The sequence below is a fragment of the Alosa sapidissima genome, chromosome 7 (assembly GCF_018492685.1).
Source record: "Alosa sapidissima isolate fAloSap1 chromosome 7, fAloSap1.pri, whole genome shotgun sequence".
Lineage (NCBI taxonomy): Eukaryota > Metazoa > Chordata > Actinopteri > Clupeiformes > Clupeidae > Alosa > Alosa sapidissima.
Window position 1 is genome coordinate 37860899 of NC_055963.1, and position 23594 is coordinate 37884492.

General features: G+C 44.3%; 2 protein-coding genes and 1 long non-coding RNA gene across 4 annotated transcripts in view; 2 read left to right on the plus strand and 1 right to left on the minus strand.

The window, feature by feature from the left end:
- Window positions 1–23594, minus strand: part of brpf1 (bromodomain and PHD finger containing, 1) — a 104077-nt gene that overhangs the window by 34752 nt on the left and 45731 nt on the right. For both annotated transcript variants that reach the window (XM_042098202.1, XM_042098203.1), the window contains 2 exons: window positions 11267–11395; window positions 10786–11149 (listed from right to left, as the gene is read on the minus strand). In XM_042098202.1, coding sequence (XP_041954136.1) covers window positions 10786–11149; window positions 11267–11395 — 493 coding nt within the window. The remainder of the gene's footprint in view (window positions 1–10785; window positions 11150–11266; window positions 11396–23594) is intronic.
- Window positions 1467–17658, plus strand: LOC121713591. The gene is made up of 3 exons (XR_006032886.1): window positions 1467–1476; window positions 5416–5418; window positions 17585–17658. It is a non-coding gene; the product is annotated as an uncharacterized LOC121713591 (long non-coding RNA).
- LOC121713565 (zinc finger protein 862-like) lies at window positions 14266–15628 on the plus strand. Its single transcript, XM_042098274.1, has 2 exons — window positions 14266–14504; window positions 14624–15628. The coding sequence occupies exons 1-2, from the start codon at window positions 14316–14318 to the stop codon at window positions 15332–15334; spliced, it is 900 nt and encodes a 299-aa protein (XP_041954208.1). The 5' UTR covers window positions 14266–14315; the 3' UTR covers window positions 15335–15628.

Below are 23594 nucleotides of genomic sequence, written 5' to 3' on the forward strand. Positions count from 1 at the left end.
GCCCTACAGCGACTGGAACGCACTGAGGGAGACATCAATCGGATGGCTGGCGACATCGCTTCCCTTCTCCAGCAGCAACAGCAACAGCTTCAACAGCAGCAGCAACAGTTCCAACTGCAGCAACAACTGCTAGCCCAAGCCCTGCAACTACTCTCAAACCCGGCTACTCCACCTGCACCCACCCCTGGTTCTTCTGTTCCTGTACCACCGGCAGTGCTGCCACCAGATCCCCACACTCCTGAACCAGAGATTGGGAACCCGGAACGTTTCGATGGAAACCAAAAGCAAGTAAGACCATTCTTGAGCAGCTGCCGAATCCAGTTCGCACTACAGCCCAGGACCTTCTCAACGGAGGGAGCCAAGGTAGGCTATGTCATCACCCATCTCACCGGCCGAGCTCGGTTGTGGGGAACGGCGGAATTTGACCGGCAAACCCCAGCCTGTGCCTCCTTCAGTGCCTTTGAGGAGGAGATGTTAAAGGTCTTTGATCTAGGCTCGCCAACAGCCGAAGCGTCACAAGCTCTGCTCACCATCCGTCAGGGCAATCGGACAGTGGCAGACTTCTCCATTGACTTTCGTACCCTGGCCAGTCAAAGCTCGTTTAACTCGGAGGCACTGGTGCAAGCCTTCCTCCACAGCTTGGCGGACTATATCAAAGACGAGCTTGTTTCTCATGACCCGCCCTCAACGCTTGATGCCGCCATTGACCTTGCCGTCCGCATTGACCGCCGTATACAGACCCGGAGGAGGGAGAAGGGGCGTCTCAGTCAACCTGCCATCCGCACTCGGGTCGATACCTCCTCTGTCCAGCCCCTGCCTGTCAAGTCCCAAGGCCAACTCAATCAGCCTGAGGCCATGGAGATTGGCCGTGCCTCTCTGACTCCCGAGGAGCGTCGGCGCCGTCTAACCTCCAACCTTTGCCTCTACTGTGGTGGTGAAAATCACCATGGTCGCCACCTGTCCGGCAAAAGCCGCAGCTCACCAGGTGTAGGGGAGATCCGGGTGAGCTCAACAAGTCTTCAGTCTCCCTCCATTCGAAAACCCCTGCTTCATCTCCGCCTTCAGCTTTCCGACACGACTCATACGTTGGCCGCCCTTGTGGATTCTGGAGCCGAAGCAAACATCATGGACCCTGAGCTTGCACGGCGACTGGACGTGAACCATCATCAACTGGCACAACCCATTCCTGTACGAGCCCTGGATGGACATCATCTGGGCACGGTCACTCACATCTCAGCCCCTGTGACAATTCTGCTGTCAGGAAACCACCAAGAGTCCATCCAGTTTCACCTCCTACACTCACCTGGCCAACCACTCATTCTCGGATACCCGTGGCTCCGTCAGCACAACCCCCACATCGACTGGGAGACAGGAACAGTCCGTTCGTGGGGAAGGAGTTGTCACCAGACCTGTTTAAGGGGGGCCACCCTGCCCGTTCATCGGGAAATATCTAGCGCTACCCCCGACATATCCAATGTTCCGACCTGTTACCACAGCCTGAAAGAGGTGTTCAACAAATCCAAGGCGACATCTCTACCCCCACACAGACCCTATGACTGCGCGATTGATCTCCTGCCTGGCACAGCACCTCCCAAGGGTCGTCTGTATTCACTGTCAGCCCCGGAAAGAAAGGCCATGGAAGACTACATTAATGACTCTCTTGCCGCCGGGATAATCAGACCGTCTTCTTCCCCCGCAGGAGCGGGATTCTTCTTCGTCGGTAAGAAGGACGGTTCTCTTCGTCCATGCATAGATTACCGGGGTCTGAACGACATCACGGTTAAGAATCGCTACCCACTGCCCTTACTTTCGTCTGCCTTCGAACTGCTGCAGGGAGCCACCGTATTCACGAAGCTGGACCTTCGCAATGCCTACCATCTGGTGCGGGTGAGAGAGGGAGACGAGTGGAAGACTGCGTTCAACACACCAACCGGCCACTATGAATACCTCGTCATGCCATTTGGCCTCACCAATGCCCCAGCAGTTTTTCAAGCCCTAGTGAATGATATCCTCAGGGACATGTTAAATACATTCGTTTTTGTGTACCTTGACGATATTTTAATATTCTCAAAGACTCTGTCAGAACACACGCACCATGTCCAGTTGGTCCTGCGCCGCCTGCTGGAGAACTCTCTTTTCGTGAAGGCAGAGAAGTGCGAGTTCCATGCCAAGACCGTTTCATTCCTGGGGTATGTGATCAACGAGGGCAGCATTCAGATGGATCTCACGAAGGTGTCGGCTGTCACGTCCTGGCCAGTCCCTGAGTCTCGGAAAAAGTTGCAACAGTTCCTGGGCTTTGCGAACTTCTATAGGAGGTTCATCCGAAACTATAGCACAGTGGCTGCACCACTCACGGCGCTAACCAGCACTAAACAGCCGTACCAATGGACAGCAGCTGCTGATAAGGCCTTCCATAGCCTCAAGACACGTTTCACTTCCGCTCCCATCCTCCAGATGCCAGATGCAGCAAGGCAGTTTGTGGTGGAGGTAGATGCTTCGGACGTGGGAGTGGGTGCAGTGCTTTCTCAGAGAGCAGCCGAGGATGGCAAGATGCACCCCTGTGCCTTCTACTCCCGTCGGCTAACCCCAGCCGAATGCAACTACGACATTGGGAACCGCGAGCTGCTGGCCGTCAAGCTCGCCCTTGAAGAATGGCGGCACTGGTTAGAGGGGTCAAAGGAACCATTCGTAGTGTGGACAGACCACAAAAACCTGGAGTATATCCAAACAGCCAGGAGGCTGAACTCCCGTCAACAGCGGTGGTCTCTGTTCTTTACCCGCTTCAATTTCACGCTCTCCTACCGCCCGGGATCTCGCAACATCAAACCTGATGCCCTTTCCCGGATGTTTCAGAAGGACGAGATCACCGCCATGCCAGCTCCCATTCTTCCCAGCCACTTTGTCGTAGCGGCCCTCACCTGGGAGATCGAGAAGCAGGTCATGGAGGCTCTTCGGAACCAGCCAGGCCCAAGCACCAGCGCCCCCAACCGTCTGTTTGTTCCAGCAAATCTCAGGTCACCTGTGATCCAGTGGGGGCACGAATCCCGTCTGGCCTGTCATCCCGGCATCACTCGCACCCTTCATCTGGTCCGCCAGCGGTTCTGGTGGCGGCGGATGAGACGGGATGTCCAAGAATTCATCCGAGCTTGTCCCACTTGTAACCGAAACAAGACCCCCAACCAGCCTCCTGCTGGGTTGCTGCAACCCCTACTCGTACCCAAGCGGCCCTGGTCCCACGTTTCACTGGACTTTGTTACGGGTCTTCCGCCCTCTGACGGACACACAGTCATCCTTACCATTGTTGACCGCTTTAGTAAGATGACTCACTTCGTGCCTCTTCCTAAACTACCCTCTGCTAAGGAGACCGCCCAGGTGGTCCTGGAATATGTGTTTCGTATCCATGGCCTACCCCAGGATATAGTGTCAGACCGGGGGCCGCAATTCTCAGCAACCTTTTGGAAGGAGTTCTGTCATCTCCTTGGGGCCACCGCCAGCCTATCATCTGGATTCCACCCGCAGTCAAATGGCCAAACTGAACGCATGAACCAGGAGCTGGAGAAGGCACTGAGGTGCGTGGCCTCCCAAGATCCCCGGGCCTGGGCTCAACACCTGCTCTGGGTGGAATATGCCCATAATTCACTCACCAGTTCCGCCACCGGGCTCTCCCCCTTTCAGTGTGTCTACGGGTATCAACCCCCACTGTTTGCCAGCCAGGAAGCGGATGCCACCTGTCCGTCTGCTCTTGCGTATGCCCGCCGCTGCCGCCGCACTTGGGCCCAGGCTCGCACTATGCTCCTGAAGTCAGGAACCAGCTACGCCGTCGGTGCCAACCGACGGAGGGCCCCAGCACCTACTTACCGGGTTGGTCAGAAGGTCTGGCTGTCTGCCCGGGATCTGCCGCTGCGGGTTGAATCACGAAAGCTGGCCCCTCGCTTCATTGGTCCTTTTCCTGTGCAGAAAGTCATCAGTCCAACGGCGGTTCGGCTTCAGTTGCCCACTTCCATGCGGGTCCATCCCACCTTCCACGTCTCCAAGGTCAAGCCGGTCCATGAAAGTCCCCTGGTCCATGCGGCTCCGCCGCCGCCTCCGCGCCTCTTAGATGGCGGTCCTGTCTTCACCGTCCGGCGGCTGCTCCGCTCTAGGCGACGGGGTAGGGGTCTCCAGTACCTCGTTGACTGGGAGGGATATGGTCCGGAGGAGAGGACCTGGATCCCGGCCAGGAGGATAGTGGACCGGACCCTCATCACTGACTTCCACCGACTACATCCTGATCAGCCTGCAATCCGTAGGGGCCGTCCCAGAGGGGTCCCAAGCCGTCCTGCCCGCCCGGCTTCCTGTCCTGTGCCTGACCCTGATCCTGTCTCAGTACCTGTCCTGTCTCCCGACCGTGACCCTCCAGCTCCTTCTGAGGATGGGGATGCTCACTCGGACCGCTCGGAGGAGTTCTGACCCGCCGCCTGCTCCCCTCCACCCTCCCGGCATGATGTTGTTCTTGGGACTTCTGGGGCCGTCCCTTAGGGGGGGGGTCCTGTCATGAGCATTCTCTCTCCCTGGCAACAACCCTTAATTGATTCAACTCTCTGCCACTCTGCTCACTCTCTCTCTACTCTGCCTAACGAGCTCCACCTGGCTCCGCCCTGCTCAGCTCTTGTTACCTGGCCAGCTGCGCTGCATTTCCTACTCACCATCCTCACCTTGCCCCACTCTGCTCTAATTACTCTGCCAGCTGCACTGCATTTCTCCACTAACCTCTCCCAGTATATAAAGCCCTGTTTTTCAGCCAAGCCCTGTCAGATCGTCTTCAAACCTGGACCAGTAACCTGCCTGCCTGCCTGCCTGCCTGTCTGTCTACTCTCTGACTCCTACCTGTGATTCGGATCCTTTCTTGACTGCCTCCCTGTTCTACTGCCCCGGTTATCCCGACCTGCCTTCCGGATCTTCTCGATTACTCTCCGATCTTCAGCCCCCCCGGTAACTCGAATCTGCCTTCTGTCTCTCACCACGTTTAGTGCCTAGCCCTGGTCTGTACTACTGCCTGCTGTTCACCTTGCTGTTGTGTGTGGGTTCCCCTGAGCCCCGAGAACCCCTGACACCCCTGGCACTCCTAGCACCCCTGGAACCGGAACCTCCAAGACCTCACGTTTCTCTCACTCCTCTTCCCCCCTGAACCCTTCAATAAAAAGACTCTGAATTTGAACTTGCGCTCTTGGGTCGTCTTCTGTCCGTGACAATGTGTGCCCAGTGTGACAGATTACTAGTCCACCTTTGCCACAGGGTCATTCCACGTCAATTCAACCAGGGCCCACGCACTTAGGTCTCAAAAAATTCTGAAAAAACTACCAGGTGTACCGATGTTACCCAGGAGACACACTGTAAAATTACTCTTATATAAGATCAATACTTTCCAAGATACAGCCAGTTTTACAGGGGGAGGGGGGTGTCGATTTTGTTCGGCTCTTTTTTTTGTCAAAGTTCACAAGCCCACAGCGCAAGAACTAAACCATGTAGGAGGCTCAAATTGTGCATGCTGGTACATAAATAGGAATAGTATGTAGCAAAATCGTCACGTTTGGTCTGGATAATCCTGCATGGTCATAGTAGTCCCTCAAAGTTTATACAAATTTTATTGGAGTTTTTGGCTGGGCTCTGTTTAAGCCTTCAGAAGACATATATGTACTCAACATAGGCTCTTGATTTATTTTCCTTACTGAGATAAGTAGAAACACTCTCACAAAAAACAATGAACAGAAAATAAATTCCTTCAGGGTCTGAACAGCAGACCTTAGAAGTCTAAAAAATCCTTTTGGTTCTCATTTTCAGAGCACCTAAACACCTTGTGGGAATATACAAAGATTTTTTTAAATATTTTTTTATTTATTCTCCATGATCTTTTCTTTTTAAAAACACCAATTTGACTTGTCTTGTGCAAATCTTTCTTTTTCACTTTCCACCCTGAACATGGGCAAAATGCACCATTGACATCAATATGTTTTGTATAGAGCTACCACAGGTTACTCTATACAACCACAGGTGGCAGTGTGGTGACTCTATATAAAACATATTGATGTCAATGGGGCATTTTGCCCATGTTCAGGGTGGAAAATAAAAAAGAAAGATTTGAATAAGACAAGTCAAATTGGTGTTTTCAAAAAGAAGGGATCATTGAGAATAAGGAAAAACATATTTAAAAAATCTTTCTATATTCCCACAAGGTGTTTGGGTGCTCTGAAAATGATAATCAAAATGATTTTTCAGACTTGTGAGGTGTGCTGTTCAGACCCTGAAGGGATTTATTTTCTGTTCATTGCTTTTTGTGAGAGTGTTTCTACTTATCTCAGTAAGGAAAATAAATCAAGAGCCTATGTTGGAGTACAAATATGTCTTCTGAAGGCTTAAACAGAGCCCAGCCAAAAACTCCAATAAAATTTGTATCAACTTTGAGAGGCAGCTATGACCATGTAGGATTATCCAGACCAAACGTGACTATTTTGCTACATACTATTCCTATTTATGTACCACCATGCAAAATTTGAGCCTCCTACTGTACATGGTTTAGTTCTTGCGCTGTGGGCTTGTGAACTTTGACAAAAAAAAGAGGCCGGACAAAATCGACACCCCCTCCCCCTGTAAAACTGGCTGTATCTTGGAAAGTATTGATCTTACATAAGAGTAATTTTACAGTGTGTCTCCTGGGTAACATAGGTACACCTGGTAATTTTTTCAGAATTTTTTGAGACCTAAGTGCGTGGGCCCTGGTTGAACTGACGTGGAATGACCCCACAGGGAGATGTGTTATGTCTACTCATAGATGACTGGAGTGAGTCTGGGTCCCTCACCCAATTTTTTTTGCAGATAATAACACCACAGTATCAATGTTTTGAGTGCCTAGAGGTTATCACACCAATTAGACCTCTGAAGTTCGCCAATAAAAAAAGCTGCATTCTTTGCCCATATAAAGAGATACAGTATGCCAAAGTGCGGCCCTTTTTAACTCAACAAGATGCAGAAAAACTAATTCACGCCTTTATCACTAGCAGGTTAGACTACTGCAATGCACTTTTCACTGGTCTTCCCAAAAAACATCTAAAGAAATTGGCACTCATACAGAACTCTGCGGCTAGACTTTTAACTAAGACTAAGAAGAGAGAACACATCACCCCTGTGTTGGCTGAACTGCACTGGCTCCCTATTTCCTATAGAATTGATTTTAAGGTTATGTTAATTACTTACAAAGCTCTGAATGGCATAGCACCTTCATATATCTCTGAGCTTTTAATATCTTATCAACCACAAAGGAAACTTAGATCATCCAATTCTAATCTTTTAATCGTACCCAAAGTGCTCCACAAACAAAGTGGAGAAGCTGCGTTTATCTATTATGCCCCCAAACTATGGAACACCCTGCCTCTGTACATCAAGCAGGCGAGTTCAGTAAATATTTTTAAAAAAGATCTGAAAACATACCTGTACAGGAAAGCTTTTAGTTAACTCATCTTATCCTGTAGACTACATTTTCAGATTATTCTACATCTGCTACTATTGGAGGGCGCAGCCAGCCAGAAGCAGATGGGCTCCCCCTATTAAGTCAGGTTCTGCTCAAGGTTTCTTCCTGGAACATGGGAGTTTTTCCTTGCCACAGTTGCCATATGGCGTGCTTGTGGGGGGTAAGAGGGTTAAGGCTGCCAGTCTTATGACGTCATTTTCTATATTTTTGATATGTTGCTGAGTATAACATAAACAGCAAAGAAAAGTGATTGATAATGACTGACTGACTATTATTGTGTTACATGCTTCAAATGTAAAGCACTTTGAGCTGCATTCTGTGTATGAAAGGTGCTATACAAATAAAGCTTTATTATTATTATTATTAGTATCTTGTGATTTTTCCTATGGGAAAATAACATGGGGATTTTGAATAATTGCATCTGTTACTCTCTTGCAGGGACAAAGTAGTCTGAAATGCAGACATTTTGCCCTACACATTTTTGTCATTTTCCTTCAAGTGGGTTCTGTGATCTTCGGTATGTTATGACGGCAAACTTTGATTTTTACTCCTCTAGAGCTAACTTGCAGGGCAACTTGGTATTCTCTTCGATTAGCACCTGGATCTCCTTATATGGGCAAAGATGGTAGCTTTGGGTCCTTTATGTAGATGAACTTCAAAAGTCTATGATTCTTTTTACCAATTCCATGACTGTTCCCTGACAAAAAAAAAAAAATTCCATGACTTACTATAATGAATGGCACAATATACCGACCAATGATTTCAGAGCAGCTGTGTAGCGTTCAAGAATCTTACTTTTTTAGAGCAGGAGATGAATAAATGGGCATTGAATAAACAAAGTTGGGCTACTCAAGCAAACAGTAAAGTTAATAACCAGATATACACCAGTTCTCTGTGGAAATATATGTATTAATGTATTTTGGCAAGTAAATGTTAAACTGCTACAACAAAATTCCCTGATATTCCATGACTTTTACCAAAACATAATACAATTCCCTGACTTTCCATGTCTGGAATAGACTTTCCAAAATTCCATGATATTCCAGAAACTCCTTGACATCCTAAAAACAGCACATTTTGGGTGCATACGTACAGTTCCAACCAAAAGTTTGGAAACACCTACTCCTCATTGTAGATCAAAACTGAAAACACACGTAGGGTTATATAGTAAACAAAGAAGTGTAAACAAAGCAAAATATTTGTCACTCTTGGTATTCTCAGTCAGTTTTGCTGACTTGGAAAAGCCTAAAATATAAAACATTTGGCTTTTTACCAGGGCTTTGAACCGATTTTTTTTTCCAATCGGTTCGTTCCGAACAGAAACGGAATTATAACGTTTCCGGTTATGAGTTCCACCAATAAATTGACGTTCCCGAACCGGTTAGAACAAAAAAATACTGTTCCCGGAACGGTTAATTTCGTTCCTGTCAGCTGTTTAATGCTATAGAATTATGTCATATCTTTCTCATCCAGCTTAAACCAAATGTAATAATATTACAACCATTATTAAATAATAATAATTATATTATTAATAATAATAATTAAATAGGCCTACAATTATTTGAAATGTGTAGTTTATTGTTAAAAGAGAAAATTTCCACACAAACGTAACCACATTATTAAGACACGTGGTTATGCCACTCGGGCAACAACAAATTCCAACTGTCGGGGGGAAAGGCCATTTAGCCAAATGTTCGCTAGTCCATCATTAACATGGAGTCAACAAATATAGCTATTGATATTGTGTTTGGAATGAGCGTTTTAATTAACGATAGATCGTAATTTACCTCTTATTTAAGATGTGGAGTAGAGACTTTGTAATCCACCGCTCTCTCTCCATTCAGTCAGCGAATGTCTGATGTGAGGTCACACAGGAAGTGAACCACAGCCGTCATGGTAACGTGTGCAGGAAAATAATTGCTTTTTTTTTTTTTAGTTAATTAGGCAACGAGGAACGAAATAAAACCGGTATTAACTGGTTACCATTATTTTTAAATAAGTGTTCCTGTTCCAGAACATAAAAAATAATAAAGTTTCCGGTTTCGTTTCTGTTCCCTGTAAAATACAAAAAGTTCCCGGTTTTCGTTTTCGTTCCTTGAACCGGTTCAAAGCCCTGCTTTTTACTGCATAACCCTATGTGCATTATTTCATAGTTTTCAGTTTTGTTCTACAATGTAAAGATAGTCAGACAAAAAGAAAGACCTATAAATGAGAAGATGTGTCAAATGTGTTTGACTGTACGTAACTTACTAATTCAAAATAACTGTGAGGCCTCCCTTTCATGCTTCGAGCAAACTGTTAATCACACATTCTACAGAGAATTACAAAACTAATAGCTGTCCCTTGTATGTCTTGGATTGAACTCTCAGTAATAAATCCAATTGGTTGCTACACCTTCATTGCTCAACTTGGCTTCCTAAAAACATGAAGTGACACAAAAGTTTCACATTCACGTACACATTGGTACACAGGGTATCTGCGAATTCTCTCTCTCTTCCACTCGCTTCCTTCAGTCTCTTTACTGTCCTGTGCTAGAAAGGCAAAAAGCTCAAAAATATACATAAAAAAGAGGCATTACTATGAGTGGTGTGAACTTATTGTATGGGAAACCCACATTATTTCCTCTTTCAACAAAGCCTAATTGCTGTGATGCAGTCCAATGACTGATAGCTCGGGCCTGAAGGCTATTCATATGAAGATATCCGCTAGTAATTACTGAAAATTGTTGTGGCAGGTAAAATAAATATTCAGCAATAAACTGAACAAAAGATCTGCATGTCATTCTGCTCTTCTAAAATTCCAAATATTTTGAGACAATTGTTGGCCTTACATGTCAGAAACTAAATTAAAGATGATTTAAAGCAACATGCTCTTTTATATAACGGCTTCAAACTCATGTTGAAGCCATGCTGACATATGATAAAGAGAATGGAGTCCCTGATTACTGATGCCTGTCTGGAAGGCCTGGTATTGCACAATGTAACGTCACAGGTACAGTAGGAGCGTGACCTTTTTTCTTAGTTTTGGGTGCACAAAGGTGGTATACCCGGTTGAAAATTCCCTTATTTTCAGTAAAAGGCTACTTCCAGTAGTAGCATTTTACAACTGGATTTACCTGATGTACATACATTTTTTGGCCCAAAAGCTAGCAAGATTACAACCAGTAAAACACCAAACAGCAAGCTGGCACTGATCAAAGTTGGCCAACTTAGATCCCAACCATATTCAAGTTAAACAGTTACTTGTTCATATAAAATGATTCATAGAGTTCCTATACTTACCTTCCTCTGTGGCCGATGCCATCCTCTCCTGCTCCCACTCTTGTTCCCGCTCACTCTCTCTCTCACAGTCTTGATCTCTCTCTGGGCTGGGTTCCCGAGGTAAGTGCATACCAGTTTCATAGTCATACCCAGTATGTTCAGCCTGCCGTCGAGCTTGACGAAGTACAAAGCTGCCAGTCTCACGTAGTCGCAGGGCAGCGCGATAGAAAACTGTGTCTTTGGCATTGTACTTCAGACAGTTATTGACAATAAGCAGGAAATCAGCTTCAAAGGTTTGGAAGTTTGGATAATGATGTCCCTCCAACAATGCCCACATAGTCTGGAAATCCATCGGACGCTCAATGTGGTCCAGATAGTCAGGCACCTAAAAAAAATTCAATCAAGAGTTGACTATGGTGTGTGTGTGGAGGGGGAGGGGGGGTATTTAAGTTAACACACTCACATGCACACAGTGTCAGAGAATGTGGGTGTATGGATGTACCTCACTAAGGGGCACTGGTTCAGTAAAGAAGTTGCTTGTGTCACGTTCCTGCAGCTGTTCCAAGGTATTGCGCAACAAAACTAGGAAGGGCGTCAACTGCATCTCCAGTGCCAACTGCTGTACTTTTATCTAGGACAAAAACATATTGAAACAGAAGTTAAATTAAGGCAGCAATCATTGGTCAGACTGCCTCTAGGTCAAGTCTCGTGGGATTGGTTGTTGCTGGAAGAGGAAATTGTATGCTACTTGAGCTAGATTTCTGTTGATCTGTCTGTAAGGATCAATTCTATGTTGTTACATTCTCAATTAAAGGGGTGAGAGAATGCAAAGCCGAGTTGACCTTGGCATAGTTGAATAATGGCAGTTAGGTATGTAAAATAAATAAATACAGGGAATTTCAAAATCCCATTGTCACCACCTTTGTATGGAAATCACACAACTTGAAACTGCCGCTGTAAAACGGGTAAATCATACACAAACACACAAGAAAAAAAATAATTTGCATGCAGGCACACACACACACTCAATAAACACACACAGAAGCACACTGTAATGGTCTGTCTTTCTCAGCTCAGATTTAAGGGAAAGTCAGACATTATTACACAGCACTTAGAAATGCTTAAATGCTCATTTACTAAACCCTTTGAATTAGGAAGATGAAATTGCATTAATGAGCATAATAAGTGAAGCAGGATTACAAGGCTTCATTTCACATTGGATCACAAACAAAAACATACATTGTTCACAAAATCTCTAGGGTGCGGATCGGATGTGTATTATCCAGTGTGGAAATGTGCGGTGTGTGTAACGACAGTCCACGGGTCCAGATAGACGCGTTCTCCAGTGTGTAGTGTAATATGAGAGAATTCGAGGATTCCCACGACACAATACCCAAACAATTCAAACAAGGCTCATTTCCATAAGACAGTAAGTTCGCAAGCCGTATGCACCAATTTAAATTGTACATCATCAAATAAAACTCCTCTGGCAACTCTCTAGTATAAAGCAGTGACTGTCAACCAGGGATTTAAAAAACCTGTCTGCAGCACTGTTTTTGGTCACGTCTCGCTCCTCTCCCGCACACTACGCTTTACGAGACGCGAAAACTTAAAGGCTTAATTAAGGGGGTGTGTACCTAACCAAGGGACGTTCGGCAAGTCGCACGTCTCCATTTGCCAGAGCGTCACAACACATATACACAAAAACAACCACACACTCTGCACACACTCAATTACAAACACACACAAAAAAGGAACAAAGTAGGAAATGAACACAATTTGACAAACGTGACTTATTTTTGTGGAAAAATTGTGCTGGAATGGGTGAACTCTGTTTGATCCAGGATGGTGATGAGTCTGCTTACAGACAGGAGGTGGAACAGCTGGTCCAATGGTGCAGTCACAACCACCTGGAGCTTAACCCCAAGAAGACTGTGGAGATGACAGTGGACTTTAGGAGAAGCCCCCCCCCACACACACACACACCCCCACTATTCAGAATGACACTGTGGATTCCTTTAGTTTCCTGGGATCAACCATTTCACAGGACCTAAAATGGTCTGCCCACACACAGAGTATCCAGAAAAAGGCCCAGCAGAGGTTATACTTCCTGAGACAGTTTAGGAAGTTTAATCTGCCTAAGGAGCTGCTAACCACTTTCTACTCAGCAATCATTCAGTCATCTTGTAACGATTCTGTAGCTGGTTGAAAGTTATGTTTTATTTTCCAAGTAGTTCATTATTATTTTTTTTAAAGGGGTGCCAGGCAGCATAAGCTACCAACTTTCAAACACAAAATGTTACAGGAGCACACAGTGAAAGTGTCACAGTTATAGCATTACCCCATGAGCCCCTTCAGTCAACAGTGAAATAAGAATCAAATTAAATAAAATTGTCTGGCCCTCACCAGAAGCACCACAAGATCCACATACTCATAACATCAAAAATCACTATGAATTTATACACTCTACAGTTGAAACAGCACATCAATGACAGATAACAGGAAAACCCCAATGTTCAAATGTCCTTTTGAGTTTTGGCCCATTTAGTACTCCGTAGTTCAACAAAACAATACCATAGTTTGTGAGTTCATCGGCAGTAAATATAACAAAACACTTAGTCAGACGTCACTTTTTTTGAGTTCAGTTTTGGAAACGGGGATGATTGTTCTTTCAAAAAGGATGGTCAGTATTTCGGAGTAACGGGGAAACGTGGGCATTAGTCAGTGTTTGTGAAACGAAAACAGTTCCTGTGGAAATGATCAGTGTAGGTGCGATGTGTGCGTAGCGGGGCTTTGGAAACACTGCTCCAGCGGTAATGACACCTTCGGATATGCAGGCCTCTCGGTATGTGGCTGGTTGTGGACTACAGCCCCAGGAAAAGGTGCGCAGGCCGCTCCGTAGGCAACCGGACTCAGGCAGGAAGACAGCGGTCCTCAGAGGAGTGAACGTCGCAGCTCCGCGGTAAGTTTAAATTTCAGATCTTCCGTCAGTGAGGGAATCTCCACTTAAAGCCGGCACGGACTTGACAGCGTAGGCTCACAAAGAGACGTGTTTTTAGCAGTTACTATGCTTTAGTTTGCTTTTCTTTGTCGTAGTTGTGTGTGTTGATTGCACTTTTCTAAGACTCAAAAGAAACGGATTATAGTGTTTGCTGTAGGCTACGTTCTCACTCTTTCACTCTCTCTCATTGCCTGCGTCCAACTATCTTTTAACTCTGCCATGGCACTGACTTAATTACAATAACCGCCACCACCTGGACTGACGATTGCAATTGTTAATTGGTAACTCGCAGCTGAGCACAGGAGAGACGGGGCCGTCACAATCTGCACCTCTATCACGGTCTGGTTTGGGTCAGCCACCAAACGGGACAGGGCCAGACTGCAACGGACAATTAGAGCTGCAGAGAGGATCATTGGAGCCGAACTTCCCTCCATCCAGGACCTGTACCGGTCCAGGGTCAGGAAAAGGGCAGCAAAAATCTGCAGACCCCATCCTTGTACATTTTGAGAGCCATGCGAGTGATGTAAATGACCGAGAAGCAAGTGACACCATGAAGGGGCGAGCCAGCCACACAGTAAAAGGACTCAAACAGTACAAGATGGTCCTTTTCATTCATCTTCTTCTGGACATTCTCAGTGAGCTGAAAGACCTGAGCCTTCTCTTTCAGAGGGAAGGGCTGACACTACAAATGGTTTCAGATGGGCTACAGAAAACTACCTTGGCTCTTGTAGCCATGCAGGTAAACAAAAAAGGAACTTAGAAAGTAAACTCCCCTTGTGGGGTTCTGTGTACTACAGTATATGTCTATCTTTTTATTGTGACTGAGTGAATATTCTTCTTTTATCATGTGTTTTTCAGACAGTTCCAGGCCAACATCTACAGGAACTTCTGGATGAAGTGGGACCCTTTCCTGGGAACACCTTCTCTACTGTGCAGCTCAACAGGAAACGGGTGGATGATGATGACTTCGACAAAGTAAAACATAAACTTATAAATGCCCTCTGTGACTATGTCACGACACGGTTTGGGAGCCTTAATGATGGGGTGTTTAAAGCTGCTGCCACCCTGTTTGACCTTTGCAACTGGCCCGAGCACACCACTGACCTGGCTACTTTTGGCTTGACTGATCTTGAGACTTTTGTCACTCACTTTCAGAAAATCCTTGAAGCATGCACAGAGTTCAAATCCATTCAAGAAACCAAACAGGAGTGGCTTGAACTCAAGGTACTTGTGCATCGACACTTCAAACACCTTGAGCCTCAGGTGTTGTGGCAGAGGCTTCTGCAAGGTGCTGTGGGGAGGCCTGATCAGTTTCCCCACATGAAGTTGATTGTGGAGATAATGCTTGTGTTCCCAATGTCAACTTCTTGCTGTGAGCGAGGCTTCTCCTGCATGAAAAGGATAAAGTCTGACTGGAGGGGATCACTGTCAAACACAACGCTGAATAGTCTCCTCCACATCTCGCTACATGGCCCAGAGGTTGAAGACTATAATTCAGAAAAGGCACTCACAAAGTGGTGGCAAAGTAGTCTCCGAAGCCGACGACCAATGTTCAAAGATAGTGTGTGAGAGACACTGTATTTGATGGGTTACAGAGGGCAGCAGTTCAGTTCTGACATCGCTATATGATGTTTTTGCTTTGTTAAGTGTTTCATGTATTGTGTATGGGGGATTGTGTATGTATGTGAGAGAGGGCCAAGTGTGTGAGTGAGTAAAGTGTGTGTGTGAGAGGAAGGTCAGTTGTGTAGGAGGGACAGGAGTGCATAGTGTACATGTGAGAGGGGTTGTGTGTGTGTTTGTGTGTGAGTGAGAGGATATGGGGGGTGGCAGAAAATTAATGTTAATGAGATGTTCATGAGATGTTGTTCAAATAAAGTGTTAAGAACTTACATGGTGGACCAGAGTAAGTCAATGATGTCACGCAAGTTACTGAAACAAGGTTATTACGCTATTTTTATTATGTACAATGGGAAAACGTAAAACTTAAATTTGGGACACTTGTGGTTAAGTCCGGGACAGTACAAAGTAGAATTCGGGACAGCTGCGGGACACTGAGGAAAAAAGTTAATTTCGAGCCCTGCGTGGCAGTATTCTCCGGCCTAATCCACGTCTCTGTAAGCGCAAGCAATTGAAGCGATAACTGTGAGGCCAGAGCAGGAATGAAGTCCGCTTTATTCACTGCAGATTGGCAATTCCACAACCCTACAGAAAAAGTAGGACAAGCCTGCTGAACTGATTGTTGCCTTTCAACACCAGTACGCTTATTAACCTGACCGGATACAGGGATATGTTGAAGGCACATTATTAGAAGGATTGTCAGCTAACAAGACAAGGTGAGACAAGAGTGAAACTTATCTGAGAGGTGCCTTGCTTGTGTCCTTGCTCGGTGGACTCGTCGCAGGTAGACTCGATTCGTCTTCACACGAGTAAGTCTTCACACGAGGACGGCTGCACACGAGCGCTGACGCTCCAGCACAATAACCACTTTAAATGCTAGTCCTAATTGATCACGCGGAAAACCACCCCCTCTAAAAACTCACGACACCAAGGCCAGTCTAAGCGCAATTAAACAGACAGCCGTAATGAAAACAATATCAACTACCACTACCCACTACGGCTAATAACTAGTTATGTGCCCCATACATGGAATCAGAGTGCCTACTGTATGTAGTAAATGGAAAATCTCTACAGCAAAAGGCCAGCCTACCGCTACATGCATTTGGTGTGTTTCTGCCATTTATTAGTAATGATTTATACAGTTTGTTTACTAATTACTATTTACCTGAGCATTCAGTATTGTGCAATATAGCATACAGAAGGTGAGGGACATTTTGGGGGAAAAGAAGTGATGCATTTTATCATTCAAACATGCAACTTTTCATGAAAATTCTATAATCCAAGATTGCCGCCACCATATGACGTCATAATATGCTAATTAGATATAAACATTTAATTTCTACATACACTTTGGGTCATCCTTAATGTTTCTCTAATTTACAGAAAGTCTCTATCTCTTATCACTTTTAAGATATAGCCTTTTGAAATGAAAATGTCAAAATCGAACGTTTCGAAAGAAAACCTCTGGCGCCTAAAGGGTTAACGTAAGCCTAGGCTAGAATGGAGCAACGCCTCCTGGGAATGGGGAATGTGTTTCTGGTTTATCCAATGAACCGATTGCAGGTCAAGTCTATTTACAGAAATGTAGGGGGATAAATGAGCGGCCCCTCGTCTAATGGCATGACCCTACAAACGATCAATTTCGAGGAAAACTACAGGTGTTTTGACAGTCGACGGATTTGCGTGGTTGCTTGCTGTTTTACATATGGATGGAAGGCAGAGAGCAAGGTTAGCGGAGCTAAAGCATTGACGTTATTGAAACTAGTAAGCTAGTCTGTTGATATGTAGCCTAGGCCTAGCCTAATGACTAATTAGTGGGCCACTCAGGCTGATAAATGGATGGTGGAACTCGTTGGAACTGTCTATATGTAAGCCTATATAGGCCTACTTTAAAGGGACACCAGGCAACGTTTTCGTGTTAATTACTCATTAACTGGGGGGCTGGTGCCGTCAGAATTTTCCCGGTGGATTTTAGTGCCCCACTCCGCCCCTGGTCAAGCGTTTAAGAACTTGCATGTGCACTGATTCCAGTGTGAGGCTGGTTGGGTCTTGGGTGATCAGAATGAGGGTGCCGGTGACTTCTGGGTAAGCTGCCCACGCATTCCATGCTTTTTTTTTGCCAATTCCATACATTGCTGATACAACATCACATCATGTGAACGCGTGGAAGAGGGGCAGTGCTTGACATTTTTGAGGTCCCAGCATTTCTGAGATGTGGTGGATTGGTATATCTTTATATGCCTTCCCTGATCCAAATCCAATCCACAGCTCTGAGAGGCCTAACTCCTGGAACACTGCAGCTTTTGTCTGGAAGCAGTCCCTCTCCAAAACTCCAGAGATTCCAGACCCCAGTGAGTGGGGTTGGGAATGGAATGACAGAACCAAAGTCTGGGTGCCATATTGGACAGATCTGGAAGATGCCAGCAAGGGATGCTCACTCCTCCTCAACTGTGGCTGTGTGGTTGCCTGTATGGGCAACTGTAAGTGCCACCGAGCTGGACTTTGCTGTACCACATTGTGCAAGTGTGAGGGAGGCTGTACTAATAATGATGAAGAGTGAAACCAAAAATCTTTGAATAAATACATGATGTTTAAGCAAAGTCCTTTTAGGCAAGTCCCTCCACTCGGCGGCCATATTGCAACGCTTTTTGGGCACTCATCGGGCATCCATTTCGGCAGAAATGCGCGTGCGCAAGGCTTCACGACACCAATCTTGCTCCAGCGGTGAGATCACAACACATGACTGGCACGATGTCTTCACAACACACCACATGATTGGCTCAATGTATTCACAAGTCAACATTTTGCCGCGGAAGGGGTGTGATTTGCGTAGACAACTGCCATATTGCCGTTACAAACTAATGCATTTACCGTTACAAACTAGTGCTGTATCTCCTCATTAGAAAGTCTATGGTTTAAGTATGAATTGTTTTTTTTTGTGTTATTTGACTAAAATATAATATTGATCCTTAATATGGTGAAATGCCTAATATACTGTAACTTTTCACTGTGGCATAGTTCTGAATTTGTGTTTATTTAAGGCCGCAACAATGGTCCTTTTGGTCACAACATGTGATTTTTGACACTATAGTAATAATGACCTGTCCAATCAAAAAAGAAAAGCATACATTGGAGGTGAAATATGGGTCTAGGGACCTGAGTAATATTTCAATGTAACTTTTTCAGAGATATTGATAGTTTATGAGCTAAATATGACTATGATACTAGATTTAACATGGAAATGGACTTAAAATAAGAACATAACAAAATTGGATTCCGTGTATCAAACAAAGTAGAGAAAATACATTATGCAACAATTTAAGACTAAAGGAAGCCGAGATATAACCTTTTCTCTTTTCGGCGGGGGCCATTTTGGATTTTATGGATAACTGCCACTAGGGGGGCCACCCCAACTTGTATCCATGGATTTTTGAAAACCTTAGGCCTATACCTAACACCATGCAAAAAATCAAAAACTTATCCAGAAGTGCCCAATCTTCATGATTTTTCACATATTCCTTCCCAGCTATTTTTAACAATCACTGGAAACATCTTTATTTACATTCACAGCCTCTTGTTTTAGTGTTACCGTTTACTCTGAGAAAGTCCCCTGGTTGAAAAACAATGTTTTTTTAACATTGTTAAATTATGGTGATTCACTAGTAGGGATGTCACTTTACGTTCGAAAATCGATTGCACAATCGATTGGACCAACGAACACAAGTTTCGAAAACTAAAATAGGGATTGCGAAAGCTAAAAAGAAAATTCCCACCAATTTTACACACCAGAAACAGCTGTTTCAATCGGATGCTGTGCTGCTGGTGTTTTGCCAAAAAAAATGGAGGACAATGCGATCAACCTGTGCGACATGAGAGACGAGTGATAAGCCCTAATAACTTGAGGAGTTCCATATGGAAGCACTTTGGGTTTTGGGTAGATCAAACTATGGAGAAGAACAAAGCGGTATGCAAACTGTGCAGTCGTGAGTTCCTACATAGGCGAAATTTGTTTGAGATTTTTAATCGTAAACAGCCACGTTGAAGCCTGCAGTAATGTTTTTTACTGAAGGTATGGCAGTCCACTCTGCTTATTGTTTTTCGAGAATGCTGCACTCCTGTTTGTCATTGCGCACAAAACTTCACGCCAATAAATCATCAGAAATATTGCTGGCTTGTGCGTCTTCAAGCGCCCTCTTTACGTTCATCCTAATGCCTGTTAGTTGTCCGTGGATTGGCCTATATTTGGCGTTAAAAATGGAAACATCTTTAGACATAGAAAATCGATTTTACGATTCAATGACAAATACACTTATGTCTCAAAAATCGAACGGGATTTTTTCACAAAAATGACAGCCCTATTCACTAGTCCCCTACAGTATTTTGAAGGAAAGAACCAGTCTGTATGCATTATTGTAACAGATGGGCTAGGTTATTGGTAAAGTAGTTGAATAGCACACTACACATGCACACACACATACATGCACAAGGGATCAGATTCCAAAAATAATTCAGTGGAAATGCATGGATTCCAGTTGCTGCTACTGGAAGAAACTGGAATCCATGCATTTCCACTGAATTATTTTTGGAATCTGATCCCTTATCATACCTGTTCATTCTTACTCGTTGCTCGACTTATCGTGACTAAATTCAAGATGGCTGCAAACATTAAACTTCGTGAAGATACTGTCTGTATAAATCGTCTTGTAAGTAAACTACCAGTGCTTTTTCAAAGTTCTCAATGTCTCGTTTTAAATGTCAGGGCCCTCGGAAGTCTACCAATGAAGTGTGGAGATACATTGAGCCTCGTAAATGGGTGTAAAACAGTGATTTATTTGCATGACTAGCCCGATGCCGAAGCACCACTACTGAAAAAGCTGTTGGTAGCATCGGCTAACTAGCGCCAGATTTTGGAGTGCAGGGGACAAGTCGAGATGGGCTATGAGACATACGTTCACACTCGGTATCATGTTTCAATACACTTTAGGTCAATATCACACCGGAATTCTCCTTTAACTGTAGTTAGCAGCAGACTCAAAGAAAGTAATTAATTACAAGTTACTTTAAATTGTAGTGAGATTACTTTTCTCATTAAGCTTAGTCCTTTTGGAAAATAACTACACATTACTTTTGAGTTGGTCTCCTATTTTAATTTTTTCGTCCAAAATTGCACATCATCTACTTAGGAGGGCACTGCTCCCACATACTTTGGCCCATCATCAAATGCTTGACCTCTTTTTTTGAAAGCTGAGACCCTGTAGAATTCTCTCAGAGACTGTGTGATGTACTGGCAAAGAGTTACAGATGCTTGAATGTTGCTTTTTCTTTCAGCCAGTAACATACATCTCTGGAACTACCCACATGTGGGCCCTCTAGGTCACCTAAGTAGCCTTGAAACACAATTGAGGCCTGGAACCAGGTCTTGTGAAGCTGTAACTCAAAGTAGATGACTATAAAGTAAAATATTTTACATTTTTTATTTGTGTGGGAATACCTACAGTGGGTCCCGGTTAAAAATTGACACTTCATTCACGATCAAGGTGATTCACACAGCTGGGTGAAATATAAGTACAACTGCAGCCGCAGTCCTAGGTTGTAGCCTATAGCCTAACATATTTTTTGGAATCAATTTGTGGTGTGATTGACATCAGACTAGTCATTAGCTAGTTAGTTGTGCACTGTTTCCCACTCACTAGTAAGGTAACAAACAGCCTACTCCGATGAATTCTATTTTTTTTGCCAATATTCATGTCGCCCTCCCAGAATTCTGAATATCTTTGCTCGCACACTGTAGGAACTGTAACGTGATTAATGACACTTACACCCAACTCTGCTCAGCTACGACTAGAGAAAGAATCTCCCGTGTGTAAGTTCACTCCAAGTTGGCCTACTCTATAAACTGCATGGCAGTAGGCTATTCTATTTATCTGGCAACGCCCCTGATAAGATATATAAACTCACGCTATTGTATTATCATATATGTTTGGTAATGGCTCAACTGTCTCTGATTGTTCTACTGACTTGGACTGACTTGGAAACTGCGTCATGGAGGCAGTAAGTCAAGTCGCATCAAAAGTAGTAGTGGCAGAACTCCCAAGTGACACCTTGTGGTTGTTTGTGTCAACTGCATTTTGTGCCATTTCTGCTGAGAAAATGGGGTGCGTGATTCATGAAGGAACCCCTCCAAACTTAACTGGGACCCACTGTATGCATTTAGCTCAGAGTAATTTTTTTGAAAACTTTCAGGCACAGTAGCAGAATCATGTGAAATTTTTATTGAGAGTTTTATTGCCAGTATGCATTTTAGGTAAAACAAAGGTATTTTTGGATTTTCTATCAAAGATTTTGCTTTGAGATGTTCGCATGAGTTTTGAGGGGTGTTTTCTAGGGTTGTTATGGTGAAATTGTATGTCACTGAAATGTCTACTCCTTGGCTACAAGAATATAGGGTCTCATCTTCGAGGCTTGCTGTAGACTCGAGTTATTGTCAATCAAAGCTGGGATGCCTGATCGACAGCTTGTTTGCCCGATTCCCTGTGGTTGCTTATATCTGGAGAACAATAGGTCTCTTAGACATATAGGTGGGCTCTAATTAACCAAAAGAGTCTCATAAACACGCCAGTGTGCGTCAACCTAACTTTTGTCAAGGCAAACAGCTTCCAGCACACGGGATCCACCGGAAAAATAAGTTTGCAAACTTTCTAATTCTTTGTTTTTTTTATGAGCTGGATTATTCACCTTATTCCGTGCGCAAACATGGGGGGCGCTAGCTTTGCCCACATTGTCACGGAACTTCCGATTGAGCAGTACATACATTGAGATAACAGAGCTCTATCGAGATGCCTGGCATCATATGTTATGGGTCATCCTAAAGTTAGGAACGTTTATTTAGGATTTTGGTGACTTAAGACATTTCTGTTATACACCTTTCCTATCTGAAGTTAGGAAAACTTTGGAGCGGCTGTTCTGTAATAACTTTCTAAACTAGTTACCATAGTTACCAAACAGATAAGGATTTGCGAGTTTCTCCATACGATACAGCGGCCACTGCCACATCGTCTACCCACTCCGTAGGGGTGAATAGCCTTGGATAGCGAAGTACAATATTGCAATCTGACCTCCTAATGGCATTTGTCGTTTTCCTCCCAAGTTAGCCTGTCTATCCTCTTCTGCCGTGTTATCCCAATGAAGCTAACTAGACGTAGCTAGCCGACCGGAAGTTTAAAGACAACGTGGAATTTAAAAAAATGGGCAGGGCTGAATAAGGTGAATACATAGTCTCAGCTTTCAAACGATGTATAGTATCACTTTGGCGCTTTATGCTACGGTGCACAGAATTGATGTACAGTACGGGGGGGATTAGTGTTCATTTTTTCACCTATTTTTAATTTAGTCTTAGTCTTGTGACGAAATGTCCTTTTAGTCTTTGTCATATTTAGTCATTCAAATATCAGTTTTGCTAGTCAAGTTTTAGTCAACTAAAAGTCTTGTCATTTTAGTCTAGATTTAGTCAAAAGAAAACTAAAGGTATCTTAGTCTTCATTTTAGTCAAAACATTTTAGTCTTTTTTTATAACAAATTATTTCTGATTACCATTTTAGTCAAATAGTGTTTCACACATCTCAATTTTCCAACAATATTGTGTGTCCACAGGGCAACTCGTCTGTTATAATTGCTCATTCTGATTTTTTGGCAGTCAGTATGTTCACATGCACAGGTAAGTCGAGCTACAGTTATAGCTCGGGTGGGATTTGACCATAGATTGTAAAAGATTTGACTGGATCATGGTCATGATTCTTCATAGACCAGTGTTTCTCAAAGTGTGGTTCGGGGACCACTGGTAGTCCGCAAGCTATCCCAAGTGGTCCGCGAGCAGACGTGGTAAAACATAATATAGATGAGTTGTTTGCAATATTGAACCAACTTGTATGTAAATCCAAACAGTTCTGCAACACTGTCTATGTAAGATATGCCAGTTTAAATCATACAGTATGAATCCTCTGACACAATAAGCAAAGAGCAAAGACAATAAGCAAGGTGGTTCTGTAAGGGTCCTGTCGTGTTTTGTTTTCCCTGTTTAGTGTTTTCCTTTATGTCTGCTCCTCTTGTTTACTTCCTGTGTCCTGTTCCATGTGTTTCTTTGTTTGTTTTGCCATGTGTTTCTGTTCCCTGTGCCTGTGTCTCTGCCCCTCACCTGATCTCGTTAGTCTGTTAG